Source organism: Ahaetulla prasina, chromosome 4 (genome assembly GCF_028640845.1).
Source record: "Ahaetulla prasina isolate Xishuangbanna chromosome 4, ASM2864084v1, whole genome shotgun sequence".
Classification (NCBI taxonomy): Eukaryota; Metazoa; Chordata; class Lepidosauria; order Squamata; family Colubridae; genus Ahaetulla; species Ahaetulla prasina.
This window is the reverse complement of record NC_080542.1, coordinates 138,975,844-138,997,623: the sequence shown is the minus strand read 5'-3', so window position 1 is coordinate 138,997,623 and position 21,780 is coordinate 138,975,844. Positions and strand designations below refer to the sequence as shown.

At 39.0% G+C, this 21,780-nt stretch overlaps 1 protein-coding gene across 8 annotated transcripts in view; it reads left to right on the top strand.

The window, feature by feature from the left end:
* Nucleotides 1-21,780, top strand: part of RBM33 (RNA binding motif protein 33) — a 131,340-nt gene that overhangs the window by 49,048 nt on the left and 60,512 nt on the right. For 6 of the 8 annotated variants that reach the window (XM_058180395.1, XM_058180397.1, XM_058180398.1 and 3 more), the window contains 6 exons: nt 229-487; nt 2,008-2,066; nt 12,892-13,042; nt 14,061-14,389; nt 16,545-16,787; nt 19,426-19,710. In XM_058180395.1, coding sequence (XP_058036378.1) covers nt 229-487; nt 2,008-2,066; nt 12,892-13,042; nt 14,061-14,389; nt 16,545-16,787; nt 19,426-19,710 — 1,326 coding nt within the window. The remainder of the gene's footprint in view (nt 1-228; nt 488-2,007; nt 2,067-12,891; nt 13,043-14,060; nt 14,390-16,544; nt 16,788-19,425; nt 19,711-21,780) is intronic. The other 2 variants (XM_058180394.1, XM_058180399.1) reach the window with 2 other exon arrangements.

The following is a 21,780-nucleotide window of genomic DNA, read 5'->3' as shown; positions in this document are numbered from 1 at the left end:
TATTCATTCCATCCATAGCCAAAGAGTTAGGATGTCTCCACTTTCATCCGTCCATTCCCCAAGAAAAACTGAAGTTTCTAGGCAACCTGTAAGAATAGAGATATTGTCAGTAGCCACGAATCTGCTTAACCCCACAAAAAAACAAAACCCTCTCTTGCATTTTTTGTGGGGCAGTTTTTTAAAAATTTTCCAATTAATAGAAATGTTATTTTTTGTTTTTAATTTCAGACACATTCAGACAGGATATTTCATCATCCCATCCGGAATCTTTTCCAGCAGCAGCAACAATCACAGCAACAGCTACAGGGTCTGCTCCCTCTCCCCACTCCGCTTCGCCCACCCCCCCCTCCCCCTCCAGGACTCCATATGCCATCCCAAGTAGACGGCCCAAGAATGCTGATGTCTCCTCCTTCAGTGGCATCCCAACAGCCAAAAAACATACACATAAATCCACACTTCAAAGGAACTGTAGTAACACCTGTTCAAGGTAGGAATCTTTTCAAAGAAAGTCTAGGTAGACTACAGGCATTACTACAAAATGTAATGGAAAATGCCTATTGCCTAGAAGTAAAGCAAATATTTGGATGTAAATGTTTCTCATTTTTTAGAATCTCTTTGGAGGTACCACTGAGAAAGAGATAGAAGCCAAGAGAGCTGCTGTGTTGATCATCATCAACCATGCTAACCAATGTAGATCAAACGTCTTACTTGGCATAAGTTGGGTTTTGATGTTATCGTTATTTTTATAGCACTATGCAGAATTCCTTATATTCATCCCCTGAAATTAGATGATTGGAAACCGGAACTGTAGAAAAAATGTAATAAATGAAACAGATGAAAGATAAATTTATATAAATTTAAACCAGGATTTGTATTTTTGTGCTGACATTATTATAAAACAATTTGTCCGAAAGGTACTTTTTTTTTTATGCAAAAGGCAACTGGACTTTCTCTGGGTTTTTTGTTTTTTTGTTTTTTGTTTTTTTTGAAAACGTTTTGCTTTTCATCCTTTTCATTCTTCAGTTCTGAAGAAGCTTCTTGGATGAGAATCAAAGTGTTTTCAAAGAAAATAATAATAATGATTTCCTTAATTCCAGTTGTTTTCCTGGTTAATTAATAAAATAAACCACATATTTTCTTTACAAAGAGTTCACATTGACAAGCTGAACCCCAAATAAAACTATATTATAGTCTAGTAGAATAGGTGAAGGTTTAAGTGAGGAATTGTTTTTGAAATGAAAAATGTCTAATGACTTTAGGATATTTCATAAATTATAATCAAACAAAACATTAAGTAGCACCAATTTAAGGTCTCTTAAGGTCTCTTGCAGGATAATTCTGGTGCAGAAATTTTGATTAAATCAATGTGCTTTTGTTACTTAAGTGAGCAAAAGTAAAAGCAGTGTCTATGTGTGTGTGTGTAAAAAAAGAGCTTATTTCTAGAATAGTTAATTCAATGCTACTTCTTCATGCATGCTTTTCTTTAGTTTTACTCCCTTTTCTCATTTACTCCATTTGCAAAAATTTAAATCATTTCATTGCCTTATCTTAGGAGATACAACACAATGTGAACAATAAGCCAATATAGAACATGTTTACTCAGGAATATATGCAACTGAGCTTAACTAGTCTTTGTTTCCGAGTAAGCATATGTAGTACTATAATGCATAATTGAATTAACGTGAATTAACCCACGGAATTGGTATAATATCTGGAATTTTGGAAAATCGTGACATGCCTCTGATGCTGGGCTGTCAAGATTTTGTCCCTCACTCAGTAATGTGTGAAACAAAACAAATATTTCAAATTGCCTATGCCTTGTTTAATTTTGTAGCCTATGCCATCAGCATCCTAATTGCCCTGTTGCATGGTGTTAACACATTTTGTCTGCCTGCAGCTGTTGGGGAGAATGGGGCGGCAGCTGCCTGTGAATGTGGTTGTCTATGAAAATGGCCCGGAGTCTTGGCTAAAACAAATTGATTTAAAAGGTGTGCTCCTTGTTTTTAGTGCCCTTGCTGCCAGTCCCAACCCAGCCAAGACCTGCTGCAGGACCCCAGAGATTTCCTGTGAGTAGCAGCTGTTCCTTCTTCTCTGATATGGATAAGCATACATTTGTAAAGAAATATTAATATGGCAAATAAACGTGGTGCCAGTGAAATATAATTTTAAGGATTTGCAAATATTGACAGTGATCTGTGAGCTAGAAAATTGTTTGTTAAAAGCTTAAAGGTCAATGAATTTTTCAGGCCTGAATTAATTTTGTTTTAATTGTAAAAACTTCCAGTGGGGAGTTTAAAAAAAACCCACCACACACACACACACACTGGCTGGGTTTAAAATAATAATAAGGACTTCATCCATCCATTAGAGCCCTTTCAGAATAAATAAAACTGGTTTCTTTATTAAAAAAGGCATCAAATATTGTATATTTCTAATGTAAATGTAAAGAATGCTATTATTTTTCTTTTGTTGTATCTTTAATGCCAGAAACTGATTTGCTACTGGTATCTGTCACCTCCTTATCTTTTTTTTTGTCCCAAACACAGTAACCAGGTGTTTCCCCTATCAAAGCTGCTACACTTGGTTGATTTGCCTCTCAGTATCACTGAATATTCCCACTTCTTTTCTCATTCATGTTTTTGTAGTATGTAAATTTCCCAGATTCTTCCCCCCCCCAAAAGCTTTGTATTCCTTCAGTTACTGTTTCTTCATACTGTGCATCAAGACACATAACATTCAGTAATATTGCTTTCATTCACCAGACTACATCATATTTCTATAACCTTTTTAGCATTGGTAAAACTAAAAAAGTAATAATTGACATATGAGATTAACAATCAGAAACCGGGAAATACCTTTTAGAAATATGGGAATGTATCCTCATGGTGTTATAACCAAAAATCTGGTGTATTTTATTGCTTCTTTTTACTGTGCACCACTTTTTAAATTTCAAAAATATTTAAACTAATGCTCATGTGATGAGGCAATTTCTGTTTTAAATACCTGCAAATCATTTCCTTGGTAGTTTGTTATTTTGCAGGAATAAATCGGAATTGCGAAGAATTCTAGACTGGGAATACACAGTGTGGTAGTATACATTGTTTAATTGCTCTTTGTAAGTTCTTCATCACAGAAGGATAGTAAATGATGCTCTCCATGATTCTCTTATCACCTATGACCTGGGAAATGTTATAAGAAACCAAGTCCTCCTTCCCAGTTCATACATAGTGCTAAATGAAACTCAGATGGAGCCTGATGGTATTGTTGTTCGTGTACTGCAAAAAGCACAAGAAGTTGGCTCATTTATTAGTTTTATAATTTGTGAATTTTTGATATAATTAACCTTCTTTTGGATCCATAATTATTACATACTTATTTTTCCTAGAGAATGTGCATATTTGAGACACAGGTCCTGAAAAGGTGTGTTTATCATGACTAGAGGCATTTGACACTGCCTATAATTAATCATCCTGAGGCTAAGGTATGACCAACCCACATTTTTTAGATGCTGCTTTGTTTTCTAAGCATGACTCCAGTGAATATTGATGGTGAGTTTGACTAATATTGTAGGTTTCACCAGACATGGGTACAAAATCAGATAATCGAAGTTTGAAAGGCACGTTGCTATCAGTATAGAAGAACGAATTGAATCTTTCAAGGGCCAGTTGGTGGACTTTATAAACCAATAAAATTGTACAAATTGAATATTATTACAGTGAGCCTTAACAAAAATGAGGATTTGGCCGTATTCTCATTAACATTTAATGGATATTCTCATTAATATTAATAATATTAATAGTATAGCCACTGCTGCTTTTGGATAGTGCTGGTCCGTGAGAAACCAGCTTGATGTTCTCGCCCTGCACTATTCATAGAAATCGGATACATGGGAAAAATTAGAAAAAGTTGGGGTGGGGGTGGGGAAAGGCTATTCTTGATCCTTTTTAACTCAGTCAAGGGTGAATATCGTGGTAACAGGCAGATCCTGATACTTGAGAGTGAGTCACAGAAAGTGCTTTTCCTCTCAAATCTTGGTTTGATAGCTCAATTCGTTAGCTAATTTTGGAAAGGATAAACCACCATTCCTTGAATCCATCGATAATGAGATTTTTATTTTACAGTGTTCCATGTATAAAGTGAAAGAAAACTAGAAGAACCAAACAAGTCAGAGATTCTCTGGATCATTTTCAAACATCTGGTGGAGGGAACGCTTCATTCATTCATTCATTCATTCATTCATTCATTCATTCATTCTACAGGCAATTCCAATCTGAATTAAGTCTGATTAGGGTACAATTCCCATTGCTTAAAGTCAGGATAAGCATCAGTCTGAGGGTTTGTAGTATGGGAAACGGTAGTGGAGTTCTCTTCTGCAGATATAGTTACCTAAACTTCAATTTGTTTGTACTACAAACAACAAATTATTTCTTGTTGTTGAGGAAGATATGCTTGCTGATTTATGCAGACAATTGTTGATTAACATTTTCTCTCCTCAGTTTAGCTGGTAGATCACAGGCTATCTCAAGTCTTCTGTTGGTTATCAAAACGGGGACAGAATATGGCCAAGGAGTCATTTTCATGTGTTAGGAAAGCTAAATCATTTGACCCAACTCAGTGCACCAATCCTGGCTCCAGATGAATGTTTTTTGTGAGATATAGCAGATGTATATTTATCCTCTAAAATGAAACACGTTGACTGTTTATAGTCATTGTGAATATGTATTAAAATTGTCCTGTCATCAGTTTTCACCAGTTGATAAAGGATAGCTGCTTACACAGTTGCACTACTGTTTGTTTAAATGTGAGGCATCAAGTGCAGAGCGGGTGAGGGAAAAACCTCTAGCCTGCTGCATGGCTGCCATAGCAATTGTGTTTTTGTTACGGCGATGCTGTTAGAACAGCAGCAGTAAATGAAATTTTCACTCTATTACTGTGCAGCCGCGCTGGCAAATTCCACCTGGTCTGGAAAGCATTTTCCTTTCTTTTTAACATGATACAAGGTATCAGGTGGTCCTGATTGACATTTCTTGGATAGCGCTTTATACAGCATTTCATGCAAATCATGTTCGAATGAGACTGCTGAATCAAATTACATTCCCCCCCCCTTCTATTACAGCCCCTGCAGATGTGCAACTGAGCTTTCCTCAGCATCTCTGGCAAGTACTCTTTACGAGGACCTGCCATTTTCACAACTTATCTATCTAGTCCTATTATTAGTATCTTCACAATAGAGCAATGAGGGTTTTCTCTTGCCAGATATGTAAAGTACTCAGGAAGATCAACTGCTGTGGCTCCACCCCTTCTGCCTATGGTGTCAGTGTCAGCCTAGGAGAAGGGAAATGCAATTTACAGTGCAGGTGACATGATAACAAACATCCTCCATTTGCTAGGGAGCTTCTAATTAATCACTATTTCCATACATTATCACACTATCAAATTTAATCATATCAATGCATTCCCATCTGCAGGAAGAGCAGCGGAAGCTAAACACGATGATAACACTTATTAAGCTAGGGGAGAGGGGCAGGATCTAAAACGAACTACCCTTTCCTGTTCCTTCTCCTTTATGGCGCTTTCATAAATGGTAAAATCAAGCTGATGCCATGACTGCTCACTTTTTGATTTGATTTGAACATTCACAAGAAATAAGCTTTTTTTTTGGAAACATAGCAAAGAAATACCATTTTTAAAAAATATATAGAGATCCTCAAACATCGTATATGATACTTGCTTAAAAATCCAGGTGAATAGTAGTAGAATTGGGTGTGGTGTGACTTTTTTATTTTGTAATATCCCTGAAGTAGAACTTTTTGCTGGGGATCTTTTCCTTTTAATCGGCAGAACAAGGGCCTTCTGGCCGTAAGAATGAGGCAGAATGAATTTCAATATATATGGCTTGGTCAAGAAAAGGGGACCAGTATAGGCTTGATTGATTTTTATGCTGTCGGATCTTAAAATATGTGGCAGTTTGCAACTGTGAACATACACAGAAAATAAAATTAAATATAATTAAAAAGAGAGGAAATAAGAGTGTAGGAAATTGGTTAAATAAAAAAAAATTCCAGGATTAGTTTTTGGCCCTCTCTAAATTGCCCAGTTCTAACTGTTTTATGAAACTCTGCGTAAGTCAGCAGCAGTAATCTAAGATTGAAGAAACTTTCTCATAAACTGGAAGTCATAACAGAAAGATTCCCTGATTCCCCCCCACCCACCCAATGCTTCTCACGCTCTGAAGATGGAGACAGTAACCTCCCCAGTTGAGGTAAGCCCGTCAGGCAGGATGGCTTCAAAGGTTGTCCTCCAGACAACTATGAGGCAAGCCTGATAGAGCTTTTAAGAATGAAAACAGTACTTCGAATTATAAACAGAAACGGTGCCTCTAGTCACAGCTCTTGGAGGCAATCTTAGGTATGCTGCGTTTGATGATACTAAATGCAGCTAAATGACCAAATACGGCCAGGAGCAGGGTCACTCTAAAAACAAGTAATCTACCGTGTTTTTGACAGATAATGCTTGATGAGAGTTAAATGCTGAAAAATAAGAATATAGCAGTGCTCTGTATCCAGAAATCCTGCAGTCATAAAAGTTTTACCCCTTTCCTTTGCCTTTCATTGTCCAAATATCCTTAGTTCCAAATTCTTAACATCGAACATTCTGATTATTGATTAGTTTTACAACTTAGCTAGTTACTGCTTTTTCTACACCCCATCCTTCCAAATTCTTTCCCTGGTGGCAGTATCCAGCATCCCCCCTTAAAAGGGGCACTAGGTTTGGACACTTGAGCAGCTCTGAGTGGATGGGATAGTTACAAAAAAGAGCAGCAGCTCCACTAATGTACAATTAGGTCACCCACAGATCAATTGGCCTTGGCCTTGGCATAGCAGCCATTGGAATTCCCCCCATCCCAAGTTTCAGAATTAGTGTGTGAAATTCTTTTATTTCATAAGTAGCAGGTTAAAGACCTGCTCTGGCACTGATGATGCTACCTAATTGGGTAATGAAACATCTGCAAGGTAATAAGCAAGCTCAGAGAGCACCAAGGACCGTTCATTTCAGCCCTGAACTACAAATAATCTCCTTTAAATATATGTACTTCCTGACCTTGGGTTACTCCCATCTCACTTTTCCACCATTGCACAATGCACACAATTTACGTATTTATTTTGTTTTATTAGATTTGAATGTCACCAATAGGAGCTTAAAGTGGCTTATGTGGGGTTTCATACCCACAAGCTATGAGCTAGTTTGGGTTGAGAGACTGGCCCAAAGTCATCCAGGTATTTTCCATGACTGTGTGTGTGTGGACTTGAAGTACAACAGTTTTGTCTATAACACCACAGTGGCTCTCTAATTTTGTGGAGGGCTCCATCATGGAGTTAATTCAAGACCGCCATCTTGAAAATAATTTGCTGAGAATATGATGGCAGTGAAATAAGACTTATTTTGAAAACATTTGCACAATCCATTTTCACATAGCTTACCCTATTTTAATTGAATCGAACCAGGGTTATTTTCTGAGATGACTGTAATGTCCATTGGCTTCCAAAGTAAGAGGATTAACATTTATGACAAATGGATATAGTCTTAAGCAGTGTCATAGGTTACTGTAGTCCTTGATTCTTTGCATTTATGCCATTTTAATAAGAATTAACAGAGTATCCATACTTAGATGTCAATGGCATTCCTCATCTCTTTGTATTTTAAGTGAGATTAATAAATGAAAATAAGTGGAAACAAGAGTATAATTTATTGAAAGATTCAGTGACATTGTTAAAGTATTTAATTAGTCTAGTTGAAAAAATACATAGAGTGACCCTTTAGAAGAGCTGATAAGTGTTATAACTGCTAGATCCTCTTTATGCTTTAATTTATAATATTACTGTAGCACTAAGCAATTTATGCTAAGTTTTCTCTTTTATTGGTAGCCAAAGTTCTGGCAGGTTCATGAATAGATTATAAGAGATAATATCATGTAATTAACAAGAGATGCCAAAAAGTAAAAGTAGAATTTGTATGAGAATTGTATGTGAGAAACGTTAATTTTTTAAAAACTAGGGATTATATTTGAGAGGATCAAAGGAAAGAAAAATAGTTTAATATTTTGACAGGATTAAAAGTAACCTTATCTCATATTCTTTCAGACAGTTGCATTATTGTCTATGCTAAATGCTGAACAAGCTAATCAGATTCCCCGACCAACCATAGGTAGAAGTTAGAGCAGATGCTTGCAAAAGTAATTGGTAATACCCATGTTATGCCTTTAGTTTGATGCATAACTGAAATATCTATGCAAAATAATTACTATTATAGACATTGGTTAACCATGTTTCTCTTAATTTGTGATGCCTACGTTGGGTGACAGCATTTAGCCAATTTTGGCTGGCCTCAAAAAAATTAAGCAAATTCAGCTTAGCTAATATATGGGTAGGAGATTACAGAAATCAGAGCTGTAAACTGCATTAGAAGTAAAAAACAACACAACGCTTGGAGACTATGAAATCACCATCAGCTGAGTTTGAGTTGAAGATTACATTATCCTTACAAAAGAAGTTGATAATCTGTGTTTTCATAACAGAGCTCAAAAAATTAAGGTAAACTACTTCTAGAAAATGTAGACTTTATATTGTAATTTCTGAAAGTTATAGTTATTGAGGGAGAGCTTACTTTAAAAAAAAAAATTGGTGTGGATAAATATCACAGAAGCTATTATAGCATGGCCCATATACACGGTTTCTTTTCCCATTGCAAGCGAAGTGATAAGCTTTTGTAGGATAGTGCCTGTTGCAAAACATATATGTATCAGACGGTTTCTTTGGCGAAAACGGTTCTTATATAGATTTAAGCTATTTAAAACTTGCAACAACTCATCTAACATTTCTTTAATAAAGGTGACAGAAGTAATTTCACAACTTCAGGGTTTGAATGTAAAAGCTGTCACATGCAGACTTTGAAGAGTTTCTGGCAAAGAGACAGCTAAGAGACTGAAAATGTCTCCAGTGTTATCTTGCCACTGCCATAAATTTACTAAGCCTAAGGCACACCTCTATATCTTGTCTTAGCTGTCCCACGTGCAATGGGGGGTAATACTATTGCTGCTGAGACGGTACGAGCAAAGCTCTTTGAACGCTTCAATATGTTGTATAAATGTTCATGCTATAGAATGTCAGGCACCATGAAAGGAGTGTCTGTTTTAGTAGGCAAAGGACACTTGTGGCCCGGGGCTCTGAACTTCTATAAATGAAGTTTAGAGGTGGGTAAACTATTCAGGAACTTCAACCCTAGCAGACCTGGCTTGTGGGTTTTTTTCAAACTTTTCTCATCCTTCTGCTTGTTCTCCTTGGCTGATAAAATCATGCGTGGCTAACATAGACTACATTTCTCAAAAATAAGCTTTTTTCCCAAAGCCAGCAAGACCTCTTCAGCCTCCAAAGTTAAAAAAAACAACACCATAGGCCTAAAATGTCAGATTTATAAACCGTTATGATTTAATTTTGTTACTCATATTTGAAATTTGCTACATTAAAATCATTAAAAAAGAGAAACGATTTTTTTTATTGAACATACTGATTCTTTTTGTCTGTTGTACAGTAGTGATTGTGAGTGTGAAAATTTACATCTTTGGTGGTGTCCCCTGCAGTATTAAAGTGTTGTTCAATGCAGACTTTAACCACTTTATTCATCCCCCCCTCAAAAAAGCTGTATTTTTATTTCATTTAGTGTATCTGTTAACCTAACAGATTAGAATATATTGTGTTTCTTGTTAGAATATATTGTGCTTCTACTTTTTCTGTTTCTAGTTTGGAACCATGGGAGAACTGGTTGTGTATGTCAGATGTTTTGCCAGAATTTTCAAAACTTAATTTCTGTTAAAAAAAAAAAAAAAAAGGCCATAAGCTCCTGAAGTTTAAACTTAATTAAATCAACAATTTCAATATTTTATTGACTAAATCTAGCTAATTTCTACAGTATCATAGTCATGATCCACAAAGAAATTTATATAACGTCATCAAGGCATCCATAGGGGAAAAATGTAATTAGAGGAATCATAATGGCATTGTGTAGTTATGGTGTGAAAGCAGGTAAAATAATAATAAAGAGCCTGCAATATTAATGCCATGAAATCACAGAGGTAAATGTCTTGTGTAAGGAATTTTGTTAAATCTAAAATATTGCTAGTGTAAACATTGCGTGATATTTAGAAAGAGAGAGCAAATTGAGGCACCATGGAGAGAGAGGTGTGGAGCGGTAGAGCTGATTTCCTATAATTATAATGGATGAAATTGTGCTTATTTCATTCTGATGTTTCATATCTAAAATCCTTTGCTTTAGAACTGATTGTGCTTGTTCATATCCCAAGGGAAATAATCTCTTCAGGAGTACTAGGTTTAAGCATAATCTTTTGTCTGCGGTCCCCTTCCAGTTTGATGGATATCTGTTGACTAAAGTAAGAGGAATAAATTCCTTGGGATTAAAATGAACTTCAAGCAGAAGTTAGAGGTGGAAATCCATCCAAGGCCAAATTCTATTTGAAAGGCAACATGGCAAACATATTAGATCATCTGGAATGTCTCCCTCTAAAGTTAAAAGTTGCACTAAGTGAGGAAAACCTTTATCATCATATTATTTTAAAATTACAGGGATATAAATCTAATAAAATAGTTTATAGTTACCATTATCATATATGCATGTGTGTGTATAGTCTAAAACTGGAAAGCACGGAACAGCCTGGGTAACTTCGAGATAATCCAGTCTTCAACTCCCAGAATTCCTGGGGAAATCTTGGGGAGTTCCAGGAGTTGAAATCCAGACATCTTAAAGTTGTCCAGATTGAGGGAAAAACAGGTGTACAAGTTAAGGAAGCCTCATCCCTAAAAAATAATGTATGCAAAACTTTTCGTGTCTTTTAAAAATATTTTAAGCAGGATAGTTAATGTTGACAACTAAAGAAAATAATACATTTTCTATAATTTATTTATTGCTCAGGTACTCATTCTTATTAAAGCTAAAGCAGCATAGTAAACATTGGCTAGTGTATTTGAAAGCAAATTGTAGATTAATGAAATTTATCATTCAGGCAAAACGACATGTTTTCTCCTCTGTTTTGTGAAATTGTTGGAGATAAACTGGAACCTAATTAGTAGGCCTGTCCAGCCCTTTAGAGGTAGCTCCCATGTGCTAGAAAAAGATAGTTATTTTACAGAGATGTATGTAGCAGCTATATTTATAATTCTGTACCCTCTAATGCTTTTTTTAACATTCTAAAAAAATGAAAAGGGGAAGTGAAACGTGTAACAAGTGGATACACAGAATATGACATAGAACATGTGTAATATCGTGTAATATCTACAAAAATTACTTTGAAGCAAAAATCTGCTGGGTGAACAATAATGCTGTTGGACTGAGGGATTAGACTCTATCTATATATCTAGCATGTTCCAGGAGGGAGTAAATCAACTCTGAAAAAAATCCAGAACAATTTATGATCTTCACAGACTGCTAAATCCTTTTTAAGTTTGGATTAGACCAGTTCATGAAGGATGAGGCATGAATATCTAGTAATAATTATGGGTATTTAATGTATCCAGTATGAATCTCATACCCACTATGGGGAGTAGCTTCCCACCTTGACCAGTGATTCTGCTTGGCGTATATTGTAAAACAATACAGAATAAATATGTATGGTTGTGGAATAAAACTATTGCTATAGAATAGATGTTAATATAATCAAGAAATGGGGCCTTTAACACATTTGGAGCCCCAGGCCATATTGATACTGTATGTAGTAGATCAGTGTTAAAGAACATAGCTACTCTTACATCCTTAAATACACTTGGTTAATATATTACCATGTCGTATCTTATCCTTTAATATATTAACCAAAGCATTCACATTTACATGCAAAGAAAGCAGTCATTAAGACATGACTATATTATCCAGGGTGTGGCATTATAATATCAAACGTGCAAGTTAGCTGGACACCTGTTTTGTTCAGATTTGATACTTGAGTGATGATAGTGATAATGTGTGACTTGAAGGGTCAATGGGAATACAAATGGGCAAAGAGTTTTTATTTTGGGAAGAAGGATCATACAATATTGTCACTTCCTGTTAGCATCTGGATCTAAAAAAGCTCATGCCTTTTTAAGAACATTCTGTAATTGTGTTGGTACCAAGGTGAAAATCAATTACAGAGCTTAAATTTTAAAGCTTCTCCCCTTGCTGTTAACAAAATAGCTAAATATCTGTCTATAACCCATTTATTTAAAATGAAGAGTAGGATGTCTATGTTAATTGTCCATATCTTTTTTATAATAAATGTCTCAGCTGCTTAAGTATTTAGGATAATGTAGGTGTCAAATGTTCTCTTCTTTATTCTTGAATTTATTTTATTTTTTACTTCAGAGCACATATATGTGTGTGTATGAAGAGGGCCAGGGATCATTGTTTGACACCAGAAAATTAAACTAGCTTCATTTTTAGTTGTTTAGGCTGTATTAAATAGATAGCAAAGAATATCATGGTTTTAAAAGATTAAGTGTTGGGAGCATAAAGTAGACATTCAGGCTTTTGGATTAATGGGATAGAAGTTCAATAATTGTAAGGATTTCAGTACGTTTGAAAAAGAGCGGCACTCCTACAAAGCTGATGTGGTTATTAAAACGTTTTGAGTTTTCTGTAAACATGTTGTCCTTAGATTCTATGTTCACAGGCACAACAAAAAGATGAAAACTTGCAATGACGGCAAGTTGTGCAGATTATAGAACATATATTTGTATGTATTTTGTTACACATTTTCTTCTAAAAGTAGCGGACTAGTGAAGAAACTTTACAAGAGGAATTGTGCCTCATTTCTCTCTCATCTCTCTCTCTCTCTTTTTTTAAATCATGCAGGGCCCTCCAGATTTCCAACCAAATGCTCCTGGACCTGTTCCTAGCAATTTCAACCCAGCCCCACGACTTCCACTCCAAGATCAGTGGCGAGGACCTCCGCCCCCTCTTCCGCCCCCACCTCCACAAGACAGAGAACCTTTCTTCATGGGAGGTACGGCCATGGTCTTACCCTGTGGGAACATACATTTTCCTCAGGGATAGGATCGATTGTGTTGTGTCCCACTCCCACTCTGACGCACAAGTCAAGGAAGTCCGTAACAGACTTGGCAACGAAGCCTTTGCAGCTTGCCAAGTTTCTTCGAGGTTTATCAGGGCAGGCAGGAGTCCAAGTTGTGACTTCAGCGATAGAGTCCGATATCAGCAAACTAGATGAGACTTTGCTTGACTCAAGGTTGGAATGCCAAAAGCAGATCCTTTATATAGGCTGTGGGGTGTGGCTCCATGACTCAGCATTTATCCAGGCCTGCCCTACCCTTCCTTCTGCTGGCGTCACCTCTCAGATCTCTGGAAGCGAGGGTCCTCCTACTGTGAATTGTCTTCAGCTGGATCTGCTGTCAGTAATTCCAGCACCTGGCTGGCTTCCTCTGACGGCTGAGCCAAAGGAACACACGCCGTAGGAGTGAGGTTTATCGGGCTTGTTCGTTCACTCCTGGCATCCTCTCCGGGCATGGGGCCAGGGCCGGGGGCTGGAGGCATGACAGGCTGTTCATCTTCATTATCAGACTCGGAGTCTGGGTTGGAGACAGGAGGGGCCCGGCTGAGGAGAGAAGGGAGGACGAGTCACAACAGATTGGACGTGAACTACGAAGCGCTTGGCCAGTCTCAAAATTGTCCCATTGTATTTAGTGATTATATAGAATACTCTTGAAGCAGCGTGGTTAGTAGCCGAGGCCTTTTTTCTATACATTTTTTTTTACCTTGTTGATGCATTCTTAACCACAGAAAATTTTCGGGAAGTGATACACCAACCACAGGGTGATTTGTCTACACAATTGGTGACTTCTAGTTGGAGTAGAGTATCCTGGGCTAATGGAAGGAATTGTTGGCCATAATCCTGGCAACTCTCTGTGAGACTTTTCTTTCCAGTGGGGTTGGGGCAAAACTCGTATATTGCTTGGTAGATGAGTTGGTTTTATGCTATCCCCCTTTTTTTTTAATCTTTCTGACAGAGCCGAGATTTCCCGGCCATCCCTTGTTTGAACAGCGGAGCCCACCGCCACCGCCACCCTCCCTTCTTAACAGCACGCACTCTGTGCCTAGCCAAAATCAGCTCCCATTCAGTCCGTCTGGACCTGGTTTCAGCCAGCAAGGGCAGCAACCCCTGTTTCCAAGAGAAAGGCTGGTAAGGCCAAGTCTGCAGCCTCAGGGCCCCGTGGGAATCCTTCACTTCAGCCAGCCTGGAGCAACCAACGCACGGCCTTTTCTTCCCCCACGGCAGTCCTTCCTACAGCTCCCAGGACAGCCGTTCCTAGCCCCCCTCACCCAAGCTGGCATGCAGGTATGTAATGATCAGGAAAACTCTTCTCATCACTGTTGAGTCTCATCTCCACGACCATTGTAACCTGAACTCTCCCGTGTAAGTCCTCCAGCGTTCTTCCATGTTGTTCCTTTCTTGTCTTTTTGCAAGAATATGACTTTAGAGAATAATATAGATCTGCTATCTGCAGTCAACATAAAGAAAAAGATGGCTACTCTCTAGTCTGGTACTTGGGAGAATATAGCCAGCTTTTACCGTGCCTTTTTTGGCCCTCCCTTCAAACCCTCCTATATGTAAAACAGTCACTTCTTTCATATTTCAGGCTAAGGGTAAAAGTAAGTTGTGAATATTGATCTGCCTAGCATACAGAGGGATTCTGGGAGTTGTAGTGCAGACCTATCTGGAGTGTGCCATTTTTTCTGGTGTGGGGTGGGAAAAGCTGTTATAGGTTATTATATTTAATCTTAGTTCAGACCCTACGTTACTTAAGCAGAATGCTGAGAGAAGCTTCCTTATAAACAAAGCTTCAATACTTAACGTTCGATGCAATTTAATCCTGCCGTTGTATTGCTGGGCCAAGCATGACAGCATTACTCTCCCTACCACCACCTCCACCACTAGTGGCCAGCACTAATTGTATTATAAGGGCTAACGGCAATGCTATCATGAGGATGCTTCAAAGTGAAGACGTTAAAAAAAGGTTGATTTTTGTGAAGCTGTTCACAGAGCTAATGAGATTAGAGAAGTTTGTAATATGACATTGTTACATATTCCATGATTTCCTAAAATTGATTTATTCCAGAAGAGATACCGAAGTCTATTTCCTGAAAACAAGTTTCTGTAGTATGTCTGTTCAGCAGGCATTTAAAAACATCAAATCTGGAAGACTACAAGACTTAGAGCTCCCTCTGCTGGTGTTTCATTTTCTTCCATGAGAGCTCAGATAACAAACAACGGCTTCTAGTAGTTTGTTCGCTGAAGCATTTTTTTTAAAAAAAAGATTCTGTATTTTATTAAAATTGAAAATGTTCAGATTCTAGCTGTGATCTTCACTTTCATCTCAAAAAAGGAAGAGCTCCAGTACAATTCAGGAGAGCTCTTAGATTAATCTGAATTCATCCAATTAGAATTGGATGGTATTTTAATTGGACTATGCAACTCTTTGGATTTGAAGATGGAAAGTTGGTCAACAGAGTAAATAGAGGTTGAAACTTTGAAGCAGAAAACACAGGAAGTCAGAATGATGGAATAACAAAGTTGGAAGGGACCTTGGAGGTTTCTAGTCCAACCCAAAGCAGGAAATCCTCTACCATTTCAGACAAATGGCTGTCCAGTCTCTTCTTTAAAATCTCCAGCGATGGAGCACCTAGAACCTCTGGACATAAGCCGTCCCACTGATTAATTGTTCTTACTGTTGGCGAATTTCTCATTAGTTCTAGGTTGGGTCCCTCCTTGATAAGTTTCCTTTTATTACTTCTTGTCCTAGCTTTGGATCCTATGGAGAATGGGTTGTAGTCCTCGACTTACAACCACAAATGGGACCAAACTTCCCATTGCCTAGCAAGGCGGTTGTTAAGCAAGTCATTCCTGATATTGCAGCTGTTTTTGCCACAGTTGTTAAGTGTATTGCTATAAATTTTACATGAATCATGCAGTCCTTAAGATAACCCAGCTTCCTCCATTGACTTCACTTGCCAGAAGCCAGCTGGGGAGGTCACAAATGGCAATCACATTGAACCCAGGACGTTGCAACTGTCATAAACACATGCCGGTTGCCAAGCATCTGAATTCTGGTCACATGGCCGTGGAGATGTTGTGACGGTTGTAAGTGTGGGAACCAGTCATAAATCACTTTTTCTTTCAGTGCCTTTGTAACTTCGAATGGTCACTAAACAAATGGTTGTAAGTCAAGGACTATCTGTAGTGTCTTTTTCTCCCCTGGATTATGCAGCTTCTGCTCCTGTCTGATCTTAGGAAAATATATATTCGATTTAAAAAAATCTCAGTCAGATGGTACTTTTCACTGGCTCCAAAGCACTGATTGTCTTCAACTCCCAATTTCTGAAAAACCTTAGTTTCTGTTAAGAGCTTTTTCCTTGTTAAGTAGTGATTATATCTTGCTTAGCAATCAGGGAGCAAATGTGACCTCATACCTACCATGTTTTCAAATGTACAGGGCCCTTTGCACCCTCCTTTGCAGCCACAGCCACCACCACAGCTTCCACAGCCGTCCCAACCATCCCAGCCTCACCACCAGCCGCACCAGTCTAACCAGCAGCAGCACCACCTGCTGCCTGTGCCTCCCCAGCCTCTGATTCCGGCGGCCCCATCCCAGTTCAGGCCACGCCTACAGACTTCACAGCCAAGCGGTAACCGGATGCCATACCAGCAACGGCAAAGTCTGGTAAAGGCCAGGCATGTAAGTGTCCTTTCCATATAGAAGCAAACACGGGCTCTCATTGGGCAGGGGCAAGACCCGAACAATCACCTTGGAAAAAGGTGTGAGTTCTTACCACCCCTGCTGATTGCCCCTGAATGCCCCCCTGTGCTTGTATTTATCATTTCTGCCCCGACAGATGATAGGTGGCTGGAATCTGAGACGTTTTTATTTGGAACATTTATATCCAGCCTTTCTTCTGGGAGATTGTGGGGGGAAAGGGACTGTCCAATAGTTTTATTCATTTATTTAAATTTATTGGCCCCCCAGCTTTAATGTTATATGGATGTAGGGGGAAAACCCCCCAATAAAAATACTAAAAACAAAAACAAAAAACAACCCCATCAAATTGCACAGGCAGCCCAGGCTAAAATAAAGAATAAACAGCAAAACAAATAGGGGCCTTAGACAAATCATAAACATAAACCCTTTGGGCCTGAGAACAAATCCAGATTTTCAAAGCTTTCTGGAAGCCTAGGAGAGAGGACTATCGTTATCTTTGGAGGAAGATGCTGTTCTAGAGCAGGGATCTCCAACCTTGGCAACTTTAAGCCTGATGGATTTCAACTTAAAGTTGCCAAGGTTGGAGACCCCTGCTCTAGAGGATGGGGGCCACAGTAGAGAAGGTATGCTTCCTTAGTCCCACACAATGACAAGGTTTAATAGAGGGAACCTGGAGAGCACTATTGAAAAAATGCGGTCACTGTACGCAGTATACAGGTTACAGTGATACCTGATAAATTCTTTTACTCAAAATCAGCCAAAAGAGTTGTCCGGTTATCCCTGTAGAACAGGAGAGGTTTGAACCAAGGAGGCCCATTGGCCCATGTCCTCTCTCTTAACCCCTAGAAAGTGCTCTGGAGGTAATTGCATCCCATCTGTTTTCCTTTCTCCTCTCATTCCACACCCCCTTCTGCATCCCTGTAAAGCGTACTTTAATATGACTCCATTCACTCATCTGTTGACATACTAGATTGGTATAGTATGCAGTCAAGCTGGCGCCATATAGGTAAGCACTTGTCTTTGAATTGATTGGACTGCCGAGTGTAAGGTGCCAGGAGCTGGGGATAAGTACTGTGTTTCCCTAAAAATAAGACCCAACCAGAAAATAAGTCCTGGCACAAGTTTTTCCCCAGGATGCTCGTAATATAAGCCCTATCTCCAAAATAAGCCCCAGGTAAGCTTATCAGCCAGATGGACACATTTAGTACCGTATTTACCTGAAAATAAGACCTAACTAGAAAATAAGACCTAATGTGTCTTTTGGAGCAAAAATTAATAGAAGATCCGGTCTTATTTTCAGGAAAACACAGTAGTTTATAAAGGGCTATAGATTGTCTGCCGTTACCATGGATTATGAGCAGGAGGTGTAAGGAATTTCTCATTTATCCCACCACTGGGCCTGTACCACCCAACTATGGATAGCCTGGAATGAAAGTAGCTAGGTTTGCTTTCATGGGTATTTATTACAGCCCCAACCCCCAGGAGCTGAAAGAAAGAAAATGTCTTTTTCTTTCTAATAATAAAAGAAAATGCAAAGGCAGATTAAAACAAGCAGCTTGCAATTTACAAGTTACGGACTAATTTACAGTTAGTCCGTCTGAAGGGGGTTATACCGCATTATAATTCCCAAGACAGAAATTGGCACTCAGGTACTTACAGTATTATTAGAAAACACATGGTAGCAAAGAGAAGCAGGGTTGAGCATCAGAAAACAATAGTATGTGTTAACCAAGTAATAGTAAGGTAAGATCATCTGAAATGAAGACTGAGTTTATTCCAATTACAGGTAGTCCTCGACTTACAACCACAACTGAGCCCACAATTTATGTTGCTAAGCGAGGCAGTTGTTGAGTGAATTTTGCCCTGTGTTATGACCTTTTTTACTACATTTGCTAAATGAATCACTGCAGTTGTTCAGTTAGTAACATGGTCGTTAAGTGAATCTGGGTTCCTCATTGACTTTGCTTGTCAGAAGGTGGCAAAAGGTGATCGTGACATGACCTCAGGACACTGTCATAAATAGGAACCAATTGCCAAGTGATCGGATTTTGATCGTGTGACCATGAAGATGCTGCAATGGTTGTAAGTGTGGAAAACAATGATGGGTCACTTTTTCCAGTGCCATTCTAACTTTGAATAGTCACTAAACAAACTGCTATAAGTCGAGGGCTACCTGTATAGTTGTGAAACTAACAAGACTAGGATTCGGGCACACTGAAACTAAAACCAAAACTTGTAACCCAATCCAACTTGTTACTTACAACAGATCCTGGAACTCTTCATGCCATTGTTTTCTGAGTTCTAGAAGCTTCTTGTTCCATATTACTTGGAGCAGGGCAGTCTTTTTCTTCCCCTAGACAGATCTTGAGATGAAATGCCTCTAGCAAAGTCTTTTCTGGCCAATTAATCTCACGGTAGGAGGGGTGGTGGAGTAGGAGAGCTTTATTTAACAGCAATTTAGCCAAATTTAGACCTCTCAGCTTTTCTTACCAGAGGGGAGAAGGTTATATCGCCTGTTTATCAGTTCTTCTCCATTGAAGAACCCAGAAATTTGTCTTGGTAGGGGACGAGACTTTTACATCTTTACAGGATAAGATTTTTTGTTTGTTTGTTTCAGAACACACCAACACAAAGCATTGTAAAACGTCCAAACCAGCAGCCCCAGTCATCTACTTCAAGGAATAGTAATTTGCGTGAATTGCCAATAGCACCTTTGCATGCGATTGAGACTGCTAACAATCAACGAACTTCAACTCCTGTTCAAGAGAAGCCGGTTTCTAGCACTACAGTTGCTATGAAACCTCTTACAGTTGTCAAGAACCAACTGGGAAAGGTGGAGTCCAAGCCTAAAACAGCTACTCCCGCGACTCAGCCTAAAGTGGAGGTCAAATCTGAATCAGAGGTAAGGGTCCCTGCTCTAGCAGAAGCTTGGGTGCATTGGGTAGCCATCTTTGTTTCAACAGCGGTTTTGACCAGAGGATGTTTGCGTTTCAGTATCCTTCTGTACTCACGTTCCCAGTTTTATTACCTGCCAAAATGCGTTCTTTTTTCTGTTCAGACACTTTGCATTTTGATTTAACAGACCACTCAGGCAGAAGAGTTATTTGTTCAGCCCCAATGTCTGTTAAATCTGAAAGGTCACTGTGATGGCGCAGTGGTTGGAGTGCAGTACTGCAGGCTGCTATTGCTGGCTGCTGGCTGCCTGCAATTTGGCAGTTTAAATCCCACCAGGCTCAAGATTGACTCAGCCTTCCATCCTTCTGAGGTGGGTAAAAAATGAGGACCCAGATTGTTGGAGAGGGCAATATGCTGACTCTGTAAATTGCTTAGAGTGGGCTGTAAAGCACTGTGCAGCAGCATATAAATCTTAAGTGCTATTGCTAGTGCTGTTCTGCCTGCATAAAAAAGCCTGATTGCCATTTTGCACATGTCTAAAAATACGCAGCCTGAAGTGCCCTGCTGCATTGCAAATGGAAGCGAAGGAAAACTCCTTCCTACCAGTTTTTCCGATGGTGTACTCCTCCATTCTTTCCATCTTTTGCTTGATGGACAGATAACAGTAACTCTGGGTGGCGTACAGTGCTATCACAGCAGTGCCAAGCATTAGAACAATCAAAATGGTATAAACCCCGTGCCTCAAATTACAAATCTGGAAATCAGAATCGTATCATCGACACCAACCAATCTCATCTGATCACTTCTCCCTTCCCTAAAGCCTGGAAGAACAGCGAGGTCTTCAGAACCCTACAAAAGGTTAGCAGATTTGGGGGCATCGGAATCTGTGGTGGGTACTTTCCCACAGGGCAGGTGAAGCCACATAGGGGGCTGACCTTGTCTCAGTTTTTCCAGTCTAAATTTCTGTGGCTAAGCAAGGCAGTTGTCAAGTGAGTTTTGCCCCATTTTATGACCTTTTGGCTACAGTTGCTAAGTGAATTGTGGTTGTTAAGCAAATCTGGCTTCCCCCATTGACTTCGTCTGTCAGAAGCTGGTTGGGAAGATTACAAATGGGGATCACATAACCTCGGGACAGCAGCTGTCGAAATTCATGCCAGTTTACCAAGCATCCGAATTTTGATCACATGACGGTGGGGATGCTACAATGGTTGCAAGTGTGAAAACTGGTCGTAAAGTCACTTTTTTCAGTGCTGTTGTAACTTCTAATGGTCCCTAAACTAATGGCTGTAAGACGAAAACTACCTGTATTTCAATTTGATAAAGATGCAGTAGCGAAACAGTTTCTATGGAACTTTCCATTCCTTGGGGGTTTTTTTTGAGTTCCTAAATAAAAACATCATCTGAGTCACATGACAGAGAAAATAAATCCCATTTAGCCTAAAAGCAGACGTTCTCCTTGCTAATACATAAAAGTGAGCAAATATCAGAAAGTAGCAGCTGCACTAAAAGATGGAGTGGAACAGAATTCATTCCTGATTTAATCTTTGCGGCAGGAAATATATTCTTCTATTTAGTGGCCTTTCCTGTAGGACAGGGATGTCTAACTTTTGCAGCTTTAAGAGCTGTAGACTTCAAGAATTCTCTAGGTATTCATACAAGAGAGATGGAAGCCTTCCTATGGAAACAGGGGACACTCATGTTTGAGCAGCTACGTCTTTCCAAATTGTTACACTTCCCTTTGAGCATCAAGCTGGGGAGTGAGTGAGTTAAGAGCAAGAAGCAAATCTGCTTTTACTGAACATTTCATTGAAATGATGACAGTTAGTCCTCGAGTCACAACTACAGTTGAGCCCAAAATTTATGTTGCTCACTGAAACACTTGTTAAGTGAGTTTCGCCCCATTTTACGACCTTTCTTGCCACTGTTGTTCAATGAATCACTGAAGTGGTTAAGTTAGTAACACACTTGTTAAGTGAACCTGCCTTCCCCCCTGACTTTGCTCGTCAGAAGGTTGCAAAAGGTGATCATATGACCCCAGCATATCGCAACTGTCATAAATATGAGTCAGTTGCCAAGG